We start from the raw sequence: 21,269 nt of genomic DNA on the forward strand, positions 1-21,269 counted from the left end.
AAGTTTTGAGTATGCAATGCACAAGCTGCCCTGCACCTGTCAAAGTACTTGTTATGCTGGGCAAGTACTATAGTATCACCGGCTCATTTCAAAATGAAGAATTTCTTCTAAACGCTCAAGTCTATTAATGATCTTGATTTGGTAGAATAGGGACACTTGATATCTATCAATACACACATCACAAAAGTGCCGCAAACATGTCCTAAAACTACTTTAAAAAATATAACACTCCGGCAAGTATGCAATATTACATAGTACTCTGAAAAGGTGGAAATACTATCTTCTTTACTTTCATTCAGTGTGCATGCCTCCTCTTTACATCGCCTAGATGGGTGTCTGATTCCATAGACTACTCCAAGTCGTTTCGACATCTTCCTGTCTTTTCATTGTATCGCATTTTAGGGTGTAGTGAACAGATAAAATTGCTAAGAAACCAATGGTGATGATGATGATCGTCTGTTTGCACCACAACATAAATGCTTTAAAGTTCAAAGGTCTCTTTGCTTTTTGATAAGCTTTTTCTGAGTTTCTGTCACCCATTCGTTCGCCATCTTTCTTGTCTTGCTTGCTTCCATACGTCCTCGTCAGTGGTGCCGATTTTCGAGCCTCATCGGCTTTACTTAGCCATCTAGGCTTGATTACATGACGCTGCTCATGTAGTTAGGTAAGCAGTGGGGAGTCCAGATAAGCCTCCGACCCAGTTGCGTCAAGTGGGATTCGAACTCAATTCCAACGCTTCCCCAATCTTTCAGGTAATTTTGCAGTTACCAACCTCTACGTCAGTGGTTCTCAACCTTTTTGGCTTCACGGACCCCTTTTGAGCGTCACGGACTCTCGCGGACCCCCTCAAGTTTTAGTTCAATTTTAGCTCTATTATGGTGCAACCTTCATCTGTTTTGTGCAAATATGAACTGTAGGCTTGTGATAAACAGCAAAATAATAATTATTCTTGAAAATAACATGATGCTATTTATGTAGAAATTGGTAGCCTTTTATTATTTTATTAATCTTGCTGCTGTATTTCTTGAAGTACGTGGTCGTATCTTGAAAATTCGCGTCTTCGTTTTGATATGAACGAGGAGTGCCGGAAACCATTTCCGCAAAGATAGATGGAGGCTAATGCAATATTAACGCATAACGCTTCCTAAGATACTTTTGGTGTGATCGCAACATTTATGGCGCCAAAATGAGGAAACATATATTTTATGAACATATCACGCCCAGCATCTATAGCGCAGCGACGGGCAACATACGGGCGGCACGTCGGATTCGGCCCGCGACGGCATTTTGATCGACCCGCAGAGAGTTTCTAACGTCAAAGTGAAATCCTAATCTAAAAGTATAGACAAATTTTATGAGCCAAAGAATGGATCCAAGTTTTCCAACCTGAGAAAGACTGTCATGAAACGACTGGTTCTGTTCGGGTTTACATATATATATTTACGAGGAAACATTTTCGACCATGAACAATGAAACATTAACAAGACAAGGCTGCATACCAATATAACTGGTGATATGAATGACAGGGCTGGAGCGTAATGCTTTGATAGCGACGAAGCACTCCTTGTTCATCAAAAAACCAGCCTTGTCGATAGGGCATCCGCAATAAGAATGCACCAAATCTGATAGCCAAGCTTTAAGAGCTGGTATATCATTGTCCAATTTATGACGAATGTCCGCCGAAAATATTCGGGTTCATTTCAATATGAATATACTATTCAATAGTATATTGAAGTTCTGTACCTACAATAAGCTGTTCAAATAGTGGTTATGTAGCCTATATTACAGGATATAATGGGTTTGGTGGCGAGGTTTCAATTCCGGCAACGGGACAAATTAGGGAAATGCTCCGGAAATTTTTATTTCAAGCCACTGTTCACTGATTTGATGAGACTGACAACTTCAAATCGAGAAGGTTTCGCAGACATTACGAAGTCACCCTGATTGACGTTACTATCTCCATATTTTTATTTTTTCCACAAACCCCAACAAAGCGTCTCTAAACAGCAATATGTTTCTATCAGCAGGTTATTGGAAAATTGGCAATGAAAATGAATTTCGACACTACGATAGTTCATGTCAGACGATTATTATGATGATATGAGTCATGAGGTTTTAGCAGTTGTGGTGCGAAACTACCTCATGCTTTCAAAAATAAAAAATAAGGTTATCAACCATTCTAAAAATTTATAGGTCTCGCGGACCCCCTGAAATTGCTTCGAGGACCCCCGGTTGAGAACCGCTGCTCTACTTCATTAACTTTCATTCTACTCATGGCTGAACTGAATATTTCCCAATTCTCTGCCATTACCACCATACATTGCTGATATTGGATGGTCGTTGTCTAAATCATTTTGACTTCTTCTGACCAGATTCGGATTATTTTTGAAGAACTCGCAAATCGTAAAAGTAGCTTAACCAAATTCATCTGAAATCAAATTTAACACGGTAAGGTAATATTACAATATTACTAATCTCCGATGTTGACTGATCACTGTCTCCTTGTCGATAAGTATACACTTGAAGCATAATAATGCTGCAGCCATACGATGAATAGTTAGTAGGTCCAGATGAAGGTACTAAACCTTGGAATTACCTGTTTGACATAGGCTATCTTAAACTGCTCTATACTCCATCATGTTAATTGAATACTATACATTATGTCATCTATCTGCACGGAAAAAATCAATCCTGTAACACCAACACATAATGTGACAGCAAAGACCAGCGGAGTAGCAGAAATTGCGACATACAAATGCATTACTGTCGCAGAGAAGATGATACCAGAAACGCGCTTGGCCCCAGACGGTGGTTGTTATGCTGAAAAGTCTCGTGACTTTCGAGCCCAATAAAGTCCTTGTGTTCGTTTCAAGTCTTAATTAATCCAGTCATAAAAACATCATCATTCCGCAAGTCCTGATCATATAGTCTGGACCTCTGCTTGGACTTCAATATTAATTTCCGGAATTTGCCGTCAACAAATTTAGATGGGTAGTCAAGCAATCAATGAATCCTTCTCAGCTCGTCGATGTATACCAAATGATGAGTTAAGTTTCCCACTTCAAATTCATCACGAACAGAAATCACGAGTACGAACAAAACATGGTATACGTATCCCGAAGATAAGTATTCTGTTCGGTTGAGCAAAGTCCCGAAAACGAACGCGATAACGAATGCTATCACGAACGCGATTACGAATGAGCATGTAATGAAGACCAAACAAGATAAATACAGTGGAAGCGTCCTGTGCGTCGATTACTTTTGATAGACAGCTACTGCGTTTCCATGCACGGCCGACGGTCTCGTTTTCGAAAGACTCGGCCGACGAACGGGAGAATATTTGTTGTACAGCAAACTCACGTGGGCCGACTTGTCGGCTATCGACTTTGCCTTTGCCGGTCGGCCATGCTGTCGCGGTATCTTTGATCAGCTGATTGCAATTTACTATTATGGTACACTTTTTGTATCAAATTAACCACGGCTGACACTCCGGACAGATCTTGGAAGCATTTAGAAACCAGGATTTAATTTAAGATTGCAATGGAAGTTAGTATAGTAGTGGTACTGCTGCGAATCACCCCTAGGCTTTCGAAAACTTTTTCGTGATCTGCTCACATATGCTGCTGCCACAATTCGAGGGTTTGTCTTATGTTGAATTGATTCAGAGTATGGTTTGACCGCAGACTAGGTGAACTTATAAACTTATTCACAGTCCCCTGGTTGGCAAGTCATCAACAAGACACTCGGAGACCATTCCAGAGTTATGACGACGAAGCAGTAGTACCGGTAGACTTGACAACAAGTTACTACTAGTTTGTGCTGGAAATTATAGGACCACGATACCCCATACCTGTATCGCCCACATACTAAGATATATGCCACCAGATTTTCATCTTTTTCCATCTCATTTTATCTTCTGTTAGTTTTAATTAAGTGGTTCATCATGACCATTTTACATGTTAAATTTAGGCCTGAGTGTTCCAGGTCAAAGCGGTTATTTGATTGAATAACCGCTACGAGTCGTCTCGCCTTATTCCTATCGACTCATTTTATCGCAATCTTGTGATATGGTGAAGTTATTACTGAGTAAGTAAGCCAGAAACGTCATTGCGAACGTTTCGCCCACCCAAGTTCGACCAAGTCACAGTCGTGTACGCCGCGTCATCGAAACACGGCGGACATGTACAACCCATGCGTCATGGCCTTTCGGCCGTCCGTCGGCCGTACATGGAAACGAAGTAACAGTACCTTCTGACAGATGTCTGACAGTCTGATAATTCCCTCAGACACGACTGAGAAATGTAGTCAAACATGCGCTCTTTTGTGTATACAAATATGGCTCTTGAATTGTATAACCCACTAAACTTTAGGGCCTAAAGAATCATGAAATACCCACAGTAACATATCCCTAGGACCCGGTTTATTGTTCGCAAAGCTAGAAAATCACGCTGAGTGCCAATCCTCGCCATCTCATCCACGTAAACGATGTCTTACAAATTGTCCAGATGTGAGCCGTGCTACAAGTCGGCAGTTACGGAATAACAATGAATAATATCGTCCTGGCGAAAATAACCATAGTAGTCGACAAACACTATGAATACCACAAACAAACCCAGCCGATTTAGGATGTTCGGCAAAATTTGGGGGATATTTTCTACCAGGAAATTTTAGTTTGACAACATATTATCCGAATTTTACCGGCATTTCATAGCAAATGGAAGACAGGTAGGTACTGATGAAGAGATTGCCATCGTTACCTGCGCCTTGAACTGATGCAAATATGCATCACCCTCTTTGAAAAGGTTAGAGTAGTAATTGTAAAACAGTTGGAGTTATAAGACAAGTATTTTCACAAACTATAACTCCGATACCAAAAAGTATTATTTCATGAAATCCTCCAAGATGATCTTTACCTAAACTCTGATTCAGTCCCCACAGCCCAACTGCCTGTAGCGAAGTATATACATCGATAACTTAATAATAAATAAACTCGTAGAATAAAAACATGCAATATCAACGCCACATCACCAGAATTCAATGGTTGCAAAATATGATATATTCCTCACTGTCCCTCATAAATCGTTGTGATTTTATCCCAAAAAACTAACCACCACTGTACAAAGACATGAGTTTATTTAACAAAAAATCGGGAGAACCTTTGGCCGCACATGATACGAACACCAAATAATATGTTCATGAAAATAAAAGATGCTTAAAAAAATTACCCAAGTGGAATTAAATCACACAAAAACACATGCTGAATTGAAGTGGACTAAGCTTTGTACGTTCCTATCGTCCGCGTGTCCGCCACAATGTTCGATACGTAACCAGCATGCGGACTTTTCTGGCTGGACGAATGTGACGACTCATTTTCGAAAATTGCAGATACATTTACGGTTCTGAACGCAAAATATGATCTTTCAATCATATTATGACAAGCATAAAGTCGGATTAAGACTGTCGTATCATGAGACCATATCATAATTGAAATGCAGTCCCGCCAACCAATTTCATGTGGACAGCATGTCACATTGAAAGGACATTAAACCCATTTATTGCACTGCGGTGATAGCTTGGGGAAAATTAGGTCTCAGGAATTGAACTTTACTTTACTCTACAATATATTCAATTCATATTGAAATGAACCGAATAGTTGCGGCTAATATTCGTCAGGGGTATTCGTCAGCAACTAGTGGAGAATGCAAAAGAACATCGTAAATCAACAAACGTAAAATATGAAGTCACCAGTATGAAATTTCGAATACGAGGGCGTTCAAGGTAACATTTTTAAATGGTGCATGAACTCATTTTGTTAAAAGTCGACTCCAAATCTCACAAATGAACGTGTGAACGGCCCCTCCCAACGATACTGTTCAGTGTTCATTCATTCATCCATTCAATATGAACATGAATCATACTATTCAATTGTAGGTCTATATTGAAGTTCTGTACCTCCAAGAAGCTCTTTACTATTACATGTATGTATATTATATTCCTGTTTACCATATATACCCCGTCATACTTTTAATCACATATCTTATAATTTACTAATATTACAACAAATTATGTACTCATGTTGTAATAGGAACGTATTGTGTGTTGCGATAGTTTGCAAAATGATACAAATAAAGACTGCGGCTAAATAAGACACTTAACGTAATTATTTTCATTGCGCTCACCCGCTTCGACTTGATATATTTGATTTGGTACTGCTCAGGCCAAATTTCTCGTAAATTGTCAACATTTCTTTACGGAAAGTTTGTCGAGCAGCATCATTTCTCAAAACGTATAGAAGTAGTAGAAAGAACCCTGTAAATAAATGTTACAGACAGTTCAAACGTTGCAATGTCCATGAGCGCCGCGGTAAAATGTAGACTGCTGTATAATTGCATGTAAATAAAGCCATTTGCATAGTGATTGAAATCAGTTTTGAAGCTGTCTTTTTGACCGCATTCTCTGGTCTTTGGCAATAAAATGGATGCCTATGTCACTTGCCACAAGCCGCCTAATTATGTTCTAACAAAGACTCGATTGGTATCTGGATCGATATATAATTGTCAACACTACGTTTCTACGCATCGGTGTTACATCTTCGCTCCTTGAACATGTCCCTCGCCATTCCCTGCTAATTGAAACGCTCAGAGTATGACTAACCCGAACTCAGATATTGACGGCTGCAGCGAAATGACAGAGTGAGGGTGGAGTTGGATATCGCAAGAGAGAGACTTATTCAAGTGAAATTACAAAATGTTGCATAGTCTCGGGGCCTGAAAAGGCCAATCGCTTTACCGTCACTTTATACCAGGGATGTCAAATGTGCTCGCGGGGTAACTGATGTCACAGCGGGCCACAGCCTATAATGAGCATATGTTGTGTATTTTCAAATTGGCCTTATTTGACGGACCTTCCAGACTGGAATTCCATAGACATCGTGAAAACGTGATTTACTATTTAAATATTCACGCTTGCGACAGAAAACTATTATTTTTAAATATATTTGAATAGCGTTATTGTTGTATTTGTTGGAATAATGAGTTATAGACACCATACGAGAGGTCTGATGCACCATGATATCGTAAAATCTGCATCGTTTTAATTGTGCAGCTGACGGACATTTGACGTACTACAACAGGTAGAATATTTTAGAATGTAACAAAGATTATTCTTATATTAGGGCATTTGAGCATAGTGTAGCGTATAAGCCGAGTTCCGGGCATACTCCTTGTAAGTGTGTCTATTAAATATGTCATTGTCAAAGTCAAATTAAATCAGTTATCAAATTTTAAAACAGATCAAAAACAACTTAAATATAATGATTGTGCAATTTTAATATAAATGTCCGATTGCCGAAGAATCCATTGGTGTTACAGCTGTGGAGCGTACCCCTACTCTCCTTCGATTGGCGATAATGTCATGGATAAAGAGATCCATAATGTAAGTAACTATACGTCAAGGGGGTAACAATATGCAACTGGTTACCATACCGACGTGCTTAGACACCTAAATGCTACTAACGCCAGCTACGACCTTTTGATATATTACTATATTCTCCCCGACATTCAGATAGCATGTTGCGCCCGTGATTATACCAATACGTCATGTTACGAGTAACACGTCCTTCTCTGATTTTAACGTTTGACCCGACTCAACTCGAGATATTTTTATTTTATGAACCAGTCAGTCCGGATTATATGAAAGGTCGCACCCGAGTCCAAATCACAATTTTTAGTCACGAATCATCATGATCGGGTATTGCGACCTGATAGCTGATCTTCCACCGCATTTTAGCTTTTGAAAGTGCTGTGAGAGCCAAGTGTGAGGAGGAGCTTCAGTATTTCGGAGTGGGCCTAGTTTTAGACTGAATTTTATGTTCTCAAATTAGAAATAAGTTAAATATGATCGAATAGGATACTTGAAAATCCAAAATACCGACACGGGCCGCACCAAATTTTTCGCGGGCCGCGTGTTTGAGACCACTGTTTTATACTATTAAAATATAAAATATTCCACACGGGTTAGAAGCTTTGATAGAAAATTGTAATTAGCTGACTTTCCACAACAACCAATTCGTCGGAATTGAAGATAAAGTTCATGTGTACTGATTTTGTGCAAATGTAAGAGGATAGTACTGTCACCAGCAATCATTTAATCCAGGATAAACACTATAAAAAACTGTTTTTGCAGGCTGACCCGTGGATGAGCATGAGCATCCTTCATTTATTGCCGACGTGTTGATTTTCCACAATTTATTCATTTGGTAGTTGATATTTAGTAACTAGGTCAATATTATTGATTGCTACTTGCATATATTGCGTGTATTTTGGGTCGTATTTGTTTGGCCATGCTGGGATCCCAAGGACAGCAGTATTCGTCGTCTAGACATATGAATGTAGAAGATTTTGACCATGACGCGTCAATCATTTCGGGTCAAGGTCTCATAGCCGACAAATATTTTGGGAGCGAAGTGACATATTGACCGACATTTGATATATCTTGGTGTGTCATGGCTCGGACATAACTGGCAGTGAAATGCTGGTATCGCTCTGCACAGGAGTCAAATGTGTAGCACCTTAACCGATATAGCTATACCACGAATATTACGTCTCATTATTGCTAATACAGTTTTAAATATATTCCATAAATTATGCAGATATTTTTATTGTTATTTCTCGGGAGGGATACTAAAGGCAGCTTATTTCAAAAATGACCGAGCGCGGCAACGGGTTGGCCAACTCGTATATATATCATATACCGGCAATGAAGTCAGATAGTTCTCATACCTTGCAATGAGTTTAGAATGGCGAATATGTACGCAAAGACGAGTGCTGCTGTTTCGTTTTCAACTCCGGGCAGGAAAAAGCCGAATATCCATGTTAGCCCCAGCATCATGAATATATTAAAATTCATTCCTAGTTTTCTCCTGTAAGATTCTTTTGAGTCGATACGCGATTTCCCCTGTTAAAATTGCATACACTGATGTCACTGATGCCAGTTGACATTTTATGATGACCATAACTGGTAATTGAAAATTTACACATGACAATCTCGAAGGATTGCGTATTATTCATTGTGTTTGTCCGTATTAGTGGCTGAGTTTATTACGGTGTACTTGAACATGGTGTTTGTCGGGAAAGGATTAAAATTTGCATAATCCTGCAATTTCGTTGCTTCAATAGGTAAATTTCAATGTGACAGCAGCCATTGATGACCATTGGATAACTGGCTCACCAACCGATAACTCTCAACAAATGCTATATTTAATGTCGTATTGATTAACTCGTCAGATGTTATAGCAGTAGCAATGCAATGGAGCAAAGCCACCTTTGTATATGCACATTACACATGGAGCCACTGGCGTAGCAGCATGTGCTGCCGCCCCTGGCTCTCGCTTAAATTGCCGCTCCCTAAGCAGACAGAATCAAATTTTGACATAAATTGATTTTTAAGCAATATTGTCAATGCAAATAATTACAAATAATATGCCGCATCTCAGCCTCACCGTCTCAGCGTTAATAAGGCTAAAAATAATACAGACAAGAAATAGCGAACGAACGTATTGTGCAAATAAAAATCAATAGCCGCCTCATAACTTAACTTGTCGGGCTGTCACTGAAGCAAAATCAGCGATAATAACTTCAAATTCAAGTTTTTGAACGTACAGTCTCTTTCTAATGACAGAATGGATAAAGCTGATAGTCGATCATCATTCATGGTAGAACGTAAATAAGACTTAATCAGTTTGAGCTTCGAGAAGCTCCTCTCACAGCTTGCAATTGAAACACCAATGGTCAGATGAAGTTTCAGCCACGAGCATAAATATGGTGTCGAATCAAGTAGCTATGCATTAAAACTAGTCACTGCTTCATACCAGCCTCTTAAATCTGTCAATTTCCACAGTTAACTCCAAAAAGTCAACCTCGTCGTCATAGGTGCTTTTAAAAGCGCTGGTGAATTAATTGTGACTTTCGCTTTTCAGCAGGGCGTGGGGATTAAAAAATCCAAACATATCTTCAAGTGGTGTATGACTGTATGCTATACCGGTAAACCTGGTTTCAGCTTCAAGTTTACTTGTCACATTTGAATACCCAGACAGGCCTACTGCTGAGCTAGCTAAAAGCAGCATAATTGGTCATGGTCATCCTATAGTTGGCCAGGCCCCCCGAGCGCTCAAATTTAACAATACTGATCTTAATCGAAAGCTATTGTTGACCTGATTCCGGAAATACAATTTAAATACTGGTCTGAAAATCGGCATTGTTCCAAATAATCGCTCGATATAATTTTCATTATCATGGTAAATTAGTCAGTGTGTTGCGGCGCTCCGATTGCTAGGAACAATCGGCCTTGATGGCTCTTTTGGAGTGGTTCCATTGCCATGTTAACATATTAATTCGTGTTTTCGGAATCAGCGCGACACTAGCTTTTGTTGAGACCAGTTTGATTAAATTTTACCTCACGGGATGCCAGCTATAGGACTACCAATGACGCTACTTTTAGCCGGCTGTGTACACTGTGCACTGCGCAGCCTCAATTGCCGCCCCTTGGAGCCTGCCGCCCCTGGCGCAGAGCCAGAACCGCCAAGTGACTGCTACGCCACTGCATGGAGCTGGTCCGCACCAGAGCACTTATATTCGGGCAATGTTGTGATTGACTCGACTTGACTAGGCGCTTCCAAAATGTGGATTGGCTCGTGGCTCGAAGCAATATTTACAAGTCAATTTCAAGTCATCAAGTACACAGTGTCGAATAAATCACCGTATCTTATGTATATTAAGAGTGTTGCGATTCGACGGTGTCACTCGCGAGAACAACCAGTCATTCACTGATTGTACGCCTCATTGGATCTCCATTGATACATCACAATTAAATTGACTGCAAACGAAATGACTACATCTTACGCTGTCGCAGTAGTAGTAGATTAATCTAGTAGCAACGTGTCTCTGTTTCATAGACAGCTCAGTGATTGCATTGTGCGGTGCTTTTCTTTACCAATCCTCCTGAATAGTTTGAATTGAACGAATATAGATTATGCGTTTATATATTCATGGATGTGCACAGTGGTGGCCCTACGAACGGGGGGGCCCTGCGCGAGACTTACCGGGTGGCCCCTATAAGTATCTATCCGTAACTTCAGGGGGGCTCTGCCCCCCAGACCCCCCTTTCGCAGCGGTTATTATTGTCTATCTTTCACCACCGCAAAGGGTTGCCCAGGTGCTGGATTCGGCCACGTCTATTTTGCATGTGTGCAAGGACAGACTACGTCAAAACTAAGTAATTCTACCGCGTGCAGAGACGTGATGATTATCGGGATACTGGACTTTTCTAACAAATGCAGTGATTTGATGATGATTGACAGATCTGAATCATATTCTTGCTTGGTACACGGATTTCCATGTTTATTCGTCATTATCCTTGAACAAAAGCGCAAAAACCAAATACGGGGGCCCTTCGACCAGGGGGGGGGCGGGCGACCGCCCACCTCGCCCACCCCAAAAGCCACCACTGGATGTGCAGATGGGTAGTGTATTGAACGATATCAATTTGTATCAACTTCTTACGGATTCGTGTTCGATCCTCTGGGTTGGCTGATATTACCAGACTGTAACATGCAGCTATGCAGTTACTCAGGTATTCGATTAGCAGAGCTAGCTGTGCGTGAGCGATACAGCGTCTTTTTGAATGTATATTTACCATTATATTCGTTGTTTGATTCATGATAAATGGCCAACTAAGATGTCTTTCACACAACTAGCAAAACTTATTGACAATAAAATTCATCAACCATACATCGACAATTGAATTTTACTTGACTCGTGATAGGGCAGGACTTGAGTCACCTTCGAAAATCGATTGACCTGACTTGACTCGTGTCAAAATGTGCAATGACGCGAGATGACTTGTGACTCGCTGGTAGTGACTTGATTCCAACATTGCATCCGGAGTATGATTATCAGTAGCTAGATAAAATAGTGCTTCTAAAATTCTGACCCATACACTGATACGCTGTTACTAGAAGAAACAATAAATATTACACTTGCAGTTTTAGATCTAAACTCGAATTATTATCTAGCAAAATTATTGGCTGTCCACGTTCTATTATTAATGAGGTGTAAAGATATGAAGGAAGTCATTACATGCAATGTGTATTGTCCACTCACCAAAATGGAACTTCGCTTTAGGCATAATCGGTACGTTAAGATGCCATAGACAATCAGATTGACACTGATCAGTACGACAGTAGGAATGACGGCCAGGTATAAGATGTAATCGGGATCAATCCAACATCTGTACGTTAGAAAAATGTTTATAAAATACGTATTCAACATTGATTCATCCATGTGACACTTACGTAACAATAAAACCATCTTCGTACGGATATTCGTAAACACTGATATCGACGAGAGAAACGATGCCAACGAATACGGCAGGCATGAACCATCCCCAGCATATTGACAACAAAATCACTTGCTGATCTTTGAGCCTTGTTCGCGTGAAAATGGGCTGAAAATATAGTCACATATGTTCCTTCACGTGGTTTCAGATATCTTCGAAGATGTCGCCCTTTTTAATTAGACAAATGATGAATTATTCTAACAGATAGCAGTACATCTGTGTATAAGAGGATATCACCAGTCCGTCCCGACTCGATTTACCAATTTACCACACCACATGTGATTGGATGGCATATCAATTTAGAATTTTGATTCCTTATGGAGCAACGATTAGTCCTCTATGCTATTCCATATATTTTACTAAATGATCGCGTGTCGGGTATATTCACATGGAAACAAAATGGTCATTTTCAGCCATAAGAGCAAAAACACAATGTGTTTCTGCGTGTAGTATCGGTAATAGATCATCTGGTTATCTGGTTGATTCCCATGTTGAAAAGCTGTTTGGTGTATTGCATAAATAACACTGGCAACAATTTTGAACAAAAAATTGTTACTTTCGATTCATCACTTGATTTGGCTAGTTTTGGCGTGCTGATTCCAAAAATGCCACTGGTTTTCTTCTATCACTTTTTGCCCTACGACAAATGTCCAAAATATGTAATTTTTCACGAATTTAGCCATAATACTTTTCCATACCATATAAAAATGCACACTTTTACCATATAATAAGTTATCTAGCCAAGGGTCCAATTGAATTATAAAGAATAAATGCAGTGGTATGGATCCACGCCGATGCTGTCTCCGATTTTTGGTTAGAGGATGCAACCATCCGATGATATTTCACAGACATATTTGATGCAAACTGCAGGATATGGCAAAAAAATAAACTTTCATCATCTGCTATAGGTCCAATGCTCCATTCAGCTTATCCAGTGTAACTTTAAACTGCTGCATGCTCGATACTTTGGATCAAGTTGAAGATCTTAGGGATAGTAGACCTAAGGATGTAGATTTTGAAGTTGAAGATGATTCAAAATGTAGTGTAGTCAATCAACACTAGTTATTGATCTGACATAAGCTTTATGGCTTGGAATGGAAATCTTCGAGACTTTTTGACATCCTTACGAAGTGAGAAAAGATTACTTGGCAAGGTAGAGAAGGTATCTCACTTTCGATCGAGAGAATTGGCCTTTTCTTCGTCGGCCTAATTTCGGTAGCTTTTTGTATTGCTGTGCCACTGGTATTGGCATGATACTGTCACCATGGATTTCTGGAGGAGTTCGGAATCCCAATTTAGAACTCAAGTGAATGACAAATGCCTATAGGTAGCTCAAAAAGGTCCTAAAGTGTGGCATTCTCCAAAATGGCAACGTCTTAAGTGCAGTAACAATTGCACATGCACTCAGTCTTCGTGAATAATACAGAAACATTGAGAACAATTACAGAAACATAGAATTGTTGCAATATCATGAGCACGATTGGATCGTATGTGTCAGCTTTGAAATATTGAGTTTTCTTTGTTTTTCAGACAATAAGGATGCACAGCACATGTAACCCTGATACACATGTGCCACTGCCATATGCTTATGTCAGACAGCAAACATTAAAAAAAATTAAAATATCGTCATAATTTTCCTCAAACCTTGACATAGTCAGAGATGGCCAAGGAGAAAATGTCTCTCAACATCTGAAGATGATGGGATAAGATACCAGAGCTTACATATGTTAGCTGATTATTGCTCGCGTGTCAAAATAGACAACCTACAGAATCATGGGTTATTAGCGTGAATTTGGACCCTGAAACTCGCACTTTATTTGTTCTGTACAAGCAATATCAGTTTAAATCAACCAAATAAACCAGTGCAATAATGCTTATTTGAAGTCTAATGATTTACTTTCGACTGGTTGTAGTTTTTGAAACGTTTTATACAATAAACACCAAATGAATATTAAAAGTACTGCTTTTATGTGAGGTTTAGCTTTCAATATAATATCCATTTTAAATTATTATTTATTGAACTCGAAGACTTTTTGGGTGTCTCTTTTCAAGAGTTAACGGCACACTAAAGTGATTAAAACAGATTTAAAAGCAAAACCAAAAGGGCAAAGTATGACGAAACAATCAAAATCATAGACCATGGAATTCGCATTGTACCAATGGCAACAATAACAAACTATGAAGTATACTGACATGGTACTATTGTAGCAGCGCAATTCGTAAAGAAACAGTTACACGCACGAAACACGCACTAATGAGAAATTTGTAGGTTATAGAGGAAATCTTTTTGTCTACATAAAATAGGTTTGTTCAACTGAATAATAGTAGACTCCAGCACTTTTAGATGAAACAAAGACCTACCACGCGCAATAACAGTGAACATATTGTCATCAGAGTGCTGTGCACAGGCGAGGTTTTGACTCAAATGCTGACCAATTGACATAGCATATGCTTGGTAAACGTCATAGCAGTCTGTTTTGGCAGCCAATTTGCACTGACGTGCAAGCTCCGTGCGATATTTGCGCATGTTTTTGACCGAATCAATTTTTGGGATTTGCTGCATAATACGCTCAAACAATCTTTGGGATGTACGTCCTACATGCCTACTATCTCAGTGGCACTTGTATTGGTGAACAACATTACTTGCATTAAAGGCTCGAAGTACATCTTTACGAGAGTTGGGCAACAAGTGTTTAGTTGTGTACAGTGTACACGCTGTAATAACAACGGTGAACAGCCAATTTAATGAGTTTTTCAAAACGGTTAGACACGTTACCTAGCCAAGGTAGGTGTAAAAATGCCGGGCATTTTTCAGGTCAGTATTTGGGAGCTATATCCGATTTTTTCAAAACCCTAGAGATGGAGCATTTCAATATATGGTCTGGATGGCCATTTTTAGACAGAATCAAGTGGCTATCGTCCAATTCGCGTGACCGCTATGACCATTACCAAGCATATGCTTCGTCAATTCGTCAGCATTTGAGTGAGAACCTCGCCTGTGCAGTGTGCACAGCACTATGATGACAATATGTTCAGTGTCATTGCGCGTGGTAGGTCTTTGTTTCATCTAAAAGTGCTGGAGTCTACTATTATTCAGTTGAACAAACCTATATTTTGTAGACAGAAAGATTTCCTCTATAACCTACAAATTTCTCATTAGTGCATGCGTTTCGTGCGTGTAACTGTTTATTAACGAATTGCGCTGCTACTATAGTACCGTATGTCCGTATACTTCATAGTTTGCTATTGTTGCCATTGGTACAATGCGAATTTCATGGTCTGTGATTTTGATTGTTGCGTCATACTCTGCCTTTTTGGTTTTGCTGTTAAATCTGTTTAAATTACTTCAGTGTGCCGTAAACTCTTGAAAAGAGGCACCCGAAAAGTCTTCGAGTTCAATAAATAATATTTTACAACGGATATTGCATTGAAAGCTATATTCAAGTTCTGTACCACGAACCAGCTATTTATGTGAGGTTTGAGGCATTGTGGGGTGCCTAACCTAAAAACTTAACGTGATAGAGAAAAATGGAAGTCAATTTTGAATTCAGCGCCCAAAAGCTAGTTCGAATCAATTGCCTGATCAAAGTCAACAAAAACTTTGTTGACCAGTGTAATAATTCTTATATCAACTTACAAATGCAACACGGTCTCCAACTGAATATAACGCCGAGCGCTGTCACTTACCTTAACCACGGCTAAAAATAGCATAACTGCCTCGCAATTCATCCACGCGATGGAAGCAACCAGACAAAAATGTAAAATGACAGCTATCGCGCGACATGAATCTGAAATGCTGTCATAATCATCCGCAAAGATTATGAATGGCATTTCACTGACGAGCAATGTGGCGTTGAGCACGAGTAAAGCGAGAGAGAGATTCAGTAACAAAAATGCACCTTGAAACTTCCTTCCAATACGAGTATTCCTGCATAAAAATATAAACTTTATCGCCAAGCAAGACAAATGTGATCTATAGTATATTTTAGCTGGACACACTCACACACACATGCATGCTGCATGGCCTCAAATTTCGATTCGATCATAATTTATAGTAGCCTTTCAAGTGTATATGGAAAATTAAACTACAATGCGACTTTGGTGAAACGTTTTGTGGCAAAATATTTTATAAATTTCGTTCGAAAGAACTAACAACTCAAATAAAGGTGCATAATATCCATTATGTACTGACTTGATTAAAACCTAAAGGAGAGGTAAGGGGATAGAAAGGGTTTCAGCATTATTTAGACCATCTGTTGAATGCGCAGAGGCCAGAGGGCGGGTTATTTATATGTATAGGTCCGCGGATTTGTAGCATTTCTGACGTTGGAATGTGGTTGCAACCAGCTCGCGTTTACATACCCTAGTCCAACTCGAGAAACATAGCAGCAAGCGGATACTTACGGGACGCACCAAAACAACAGCATCAGTATACCTAATGCAAACATTGAAATCGAGCATCCTACGATTGTGACGATATGTAGTGCTGCCGAGTCGGAAATATCCTGCCGCGGTCTCTGTAACAAATGAATGCGGTCTATCGTCCGTATCGCAGAGACATAACATAAGTGACTGAAATCGTCTAGAGCAGTGGTTCCCAACGTGGGCGATATCGCCCCCCAGGGGGCGATTTGACGGTCCAGGGGGGCGAAAATAGCCTAGGGGGCGATAGGGGGGCGAAAACGGACGAAGGGGGCGATAGGGGGGCGATGGCGCGTTGAAATGGCTATATTGGCGTCCATGACCGTAACTGCCACATCCAAACCCCCAATTAGGATGGGGGCCCGAGCTCGAAGGAGCCCACAATTTTTTCGTGAATTAACATTAATTATAGAGTATTATTTTCGAAATTTACGCCACTTTTTCAAAAAATTTTCGCGCTGCGCGCCATTTCGTGGTTGCATATTTCCTGCTTATTGGATACCCTTTCTCCAAGAAACAATACACATGAGTTATAGAAATGGGCATCTCGGCGTCAGCCATTATCACACCATGACGCACCAAGACATATGAAGTTTCAGGCCAGGTAACATGCGACTCCGAGAAGTGTGCCAGAACGAGAAAACCTTGGCGGAAAAGGACTGCCTTTATATGCTGACCGACTTCGATATATATATTCTATAAATGTATATATTTAATTATATATAGGCGCCTAAATGGCTGGCTGGTGCCAAATGTTCCTGTCCTGGCAATCAGAACCCCACAAAAAATGCCATAACGCAGAGAACAATTTATTGCCGGTGCAGAAATACCAATTTGAAATCGTGTGCGTCTTTCAGTTTAGTACGTACGGGCGATTTGAATATCTTTCGACATTGCAGATAGGCCACGAAATGTCATTACGTAACGAAGTCATTATACCCACTGCTCCGCCCGAATATGTTCAATTATTATTTACGGGCCCTACATTTTCCAAGACACCTCGCTCAGCATCACCGGTAAATCTGAATACATGAGCAGAGAGAGGATGAAAATTGAGAGCAATATATATGCTATTCCCGATCATATTGACCGATTCAATCATGAATGATAGAAATTTTTCGCGCTTCGCGCGAATTACGCCGACTAACCAAAGAGTCCAACAATTTGTGCTGAGAAGTAGCGGTAAAGAGGTATCGGAGTTTGGTATGAGGGGTTCAGAAGTTTGCTTTATCGCCCTATGGAGGGGGGGGGCAAGACCAGCGTATTGGGGGGGGGGGCTGACGAAGTGCTGTAACGGTCCTTTGGGAATCAAGTCGGAGAAATCACCTTTTTTGTTAGTCAGCTCACCAAAATTTAGCTGGAAAAGTGTAATTTCGAGGTCGAGCCGAAAAGTTGACCTTTTTCATAGTCAATTCGCCGGTGATTTCAGTCTGTATGCCCATTTTTCGGTTTCCAATATTTGGGGGGCGATGATCGGTGTGGAGTTTGAAAAGGGGGCGATGAGTCGAAAAAGGTTGGGAACCACTGGTCTCTAGAGCATCCGTGTTTCTCTGCGTTTCGAAACTGCCAACATCATCGTTGCGTTCATTATCTCGGGTGCATGATGCGATATATGCCATATAGCGGACTCCGTACACATATATAATGGTTGTTTAGTGTTTAGTTTATCGCTACAAGTAAGCAGGTTGGCCATCATGCTCTACTGCAGAGGTTCCCAACGTGGGCGATTTGGCGGTCTAGGGGGGCGAAAATGACGAAGGGGGCGACAGGGGGGCGAAAATGGACAAAGGGACGACGGGGAGCGAAAATAGCGAAGGGGGCGATGACGCGTCAAAACGGCTGACCTTTTTTTCAGTCAACCCACGGAAATTTAGTTACAAAAGTGTGTCAAATTAGACATCGAGCCGAAAATTTGACCTTTTCCGCAGGTGATTACAGTTTGTATGCCCAATTTTCGGTACACAAAATTTGGGGGGCGATGATCGGTGTTGACCTTGAAAAGGGGGCGATGGGTCGAAAAAGGTTGGGAACCACTGCTCTACTGTCACCGCCTACTCAAGTGGATATCCATTGTGAGTTCTTCAAAAACTAAACCTAACGATTTTGAAGTGAAACTACCACTATTTAACATTTTGGATTTCCTGAAGCACAAAGAAACTGTCAGATGGATATGCATGACTTGTAAGATCGAAATGGTCGTGAAAACAGAGAGAAATAAACTGTTTATCAATTGAACTCGACAAAATGTAGTTTACCTAGTCATTTTGCGAAGATGCACATTTCAATTTCCATATTTAGTTCTTTTGATTGTTCTTGAAGGTATGTAACACTGACAAAATATATTTTTAAGAACCTACTTCGGTACTTTGGAAATGTTAACATTTCTACGTTTACTTGAAATATTATGTTACTACTTTCACTTGTAAATAAGTACATGTATACGATTTTACTTCTACTTCTACTCGAGAACAAATGCTGAATATTTGAACAACCTTTGGTAAAATGCATCGGTTTATTGACTTTCTACCGAAGAACATATTTATTCGATTGATAATGATTTGTGGATATAGAATGAATATATTTATATTGTTGATATATTTCAAGAAGAAGAATACGGTGGTAGGGGGGCTTACCGAATTTGTACTCGGCTCATTTTACTTTTAATTTCCGTCCAAGTGATTGTGTTATACTTAATGTGCGAGATAGTTTTTTTATTCTCTCACCAATAAGGCAGCGAAGTTTGTTAAATGATCACACGAGCAAGTCAACGTGTCCGTAGTGCCTCCTGTGAGTGAACATCCTTCGTCGCTCCAACTTCTGGATGATTCCACCCAAAAAACACAGGCTGGATCCTGCGTTGCATTGTCGTATTGTGCTGAAAGCTGATATAAATACAGCGCTGCATTATGAATTGGAACACTTAGGTCATTCCGCAAATACCTGTTGATCTAAAAATTGATACCTATTAACTCAGATCAAACTATAGCGTATATGCATTGTTGCAGGCGCTTCTTCTCCATAACAAAACAGCGATCCCGAGAAAACCGTACATGTTCACCATGAACACCCAGCTCGAATTCATAGACGTAAAACTGATTGTGTTGAAGGTTTGGCGTGAGGGAGATCAGAATTCAGGGTAACGGTTAGGTTGGGCATGGGGTTAAGCAGATTAGAGTTGCGTGTTACGTTGCGGTAGTGGTTCTTAACCGGTTTGCTGCGGCACTGATGTAACGACTGAACTGCTCAGGGGTTCAGCGAAAAAATGTGGTTATCACTACCTATAAAAAATTCCGAATGCGTAGCCTACATAATCGGTTGTTAAATTATATCTCGCCGCTCAAGAATAACAAAGTACAATACGATGGAACGAACAGATTGGAGCATGTCGAGTACCAAGTACGGACCGTCATTCTGGTACATCCATCAGCCTAATGCCAGTTTTTGATTTTGAACTTTTATTTTTATTCTTATTTCATTCATTCTCTTTCTTGCATCGGCCCTGGATCTGTGGAAGGAGAATCTCAGATGAACATCCGGCGCTACGTAATATCCTACACCAAGAATCAAACTGGGACATCCACAGTTAATGGTTGTCCAAGCTAACTCGCCAACTAAAAAGTCGTATTTAGGAATAAGATAACTAAACAAATGGCCATCACTCATATAGAATTGTACCTTAATATATTTGAATTATACAATCGATACAAAGCGCCGTGTCCTGTCTGGAGGCATTTGAATACCGTAGCGGGATTGCTAAGTTAAGTGTTCTTGCTCAAGAAAGCGACCCATTGTTCTGTACATGTATGGGCATCGTGATTTGGTGTTTCATGAAATAGGAAGGTACTATATTGTTTCAAGGAGCCTCTACAGCCGGAGCCATTACGGGGTACACTATGTAAAACTACAACTAAACAACTAAATCGTCAGCTGTAATATGTGTCATTATTTACGCGAAGCAAAGATCACAATCAAAAGTATTGCTCCCTTTCATTCATCAGCTAGCTTTGAAGGCAACCAGACCTTTTTTAGTCAGACCTGATTGTGCAGTTTTGAAATACTGTTAGCAACGGTCACACTCAAGCACAGAAAACCGATACGAGTCTGCACTCGCATAAGACGTTGGCAAAGACGGCTCTACCAAATTAAGCAATGGGAACATACCGAGTAGGTAAGAAGTTCATCTGGAGGGAGATTGGATATATTTCTGTTTTCGACCGTGGCCGAAATAACCAGAGTTGGTACGTTGATCATTCCCCTCGCGTCTGTAGACGGAACTGATTGCGCGTTGTTGTTTGGTCGAAATAGATTCGTGTTTCCGATGACATTAAAAGATAATGTTGATCCTGAAAGTGATGAAACACCGTGTCATTATACAAAAACAGAGCTAGATCACGTTCGCGAATTCTCATGATCGCGAGATTGCGATTGTGTCTGATTTCCGTCAGTGTATTCAT

General features: G+C 40.2%; 1 protein-coding gene and 1 long non-coding RNA gene across 3 annotated transcripts in view; one reads left to right on the forward strand and one right to left on the reverse strand.

Moving 5' to 3' along the window:
* The first annotated feature begins 442 nt into the window (after nucleotides 1-442).
* Nucleotides 443-21,269, forward strand: part of LOC145437919 (uncharacterized) — a 154,542-nt gene continuing 133,715 nt past the window's right edge. Inside the window, exon 1 of the long non-coding RNA XR_013914784.1 lies at nucleotides 443-1,764. This is a non-coding gene — a long non-coding RNA (uncharacterized LOC145437919). The remainder of the gene's footprint in view (nucleotides 1,765-21,269) is intronic.
* The window catches only part of LOC145437885 (adhesion G protein-coupled receptor E5-like), a 39,669-nt gene continuing 23,511 nt past the window's right edge, over nucleotides 5,112-21,269 (reverse strand). For both annotated transcript variants that reach the window (XM_080315265.1, XM_080315266.1), the window contains 9 exons: nucleotides 20,977-21,158; nucleotides 19,539-19,697; nucleotides 16,798-16,910; nucleotides 16,081-16,321; nucleotides 12,350-12,501; nucleotides 12,159-12,285; nucleotides 8,781-8,955; nucleotides 6,180-6,309; nucleotides 5,112-5,399 (listed from right to left, as the gene is read on the reverse strand). In XM_080315265.1, coding sequence (XP_080171391.1) covers nucleotides 5,273-5,399; nucleotides 6,180-6,309; nucleotides 8,781-8,955; nucleotides 12,159-12,285; nucleotides 12,350-12,501; nucleotides 16,081-16,321; nucleotides 16,798-16,910; nucleotides 19,539-19,697; nucleotides 20,977-21,158 — 1,406 coding nt within the window. In that variant the 3' untranslated portion in view covers nucleotides 5,112-5,272. The remainder of the gene's footprint in view (nucleotides 5,400-6,179; nucleotides 6,310-8,780; nucleotides 8,956-12,158; nucleotides 12,286-12,349; nucleotides 12,502-16,080; nucleotides 16,322-16,797; nucleotides 16,911-19,538; nucleotides 19,698-20,976; nucleotides 21,159-21,269) is intronic.

This window comes from Botryllus schlosseri, chromosome 4, assembly GCF_051294905.1.
Source record: "Botryllus schlosseri isolate E-star chromosome 4, Bs_hap1, whole genome shotgun sequence".
In the NCBI taxonomy this organism is placed as follows: Eukaryota; Metazoa; Chordata; class Ascidiacea; order Stolidobranchia; family Styelidae; genus Botryllus; species Botryllus schlosseri.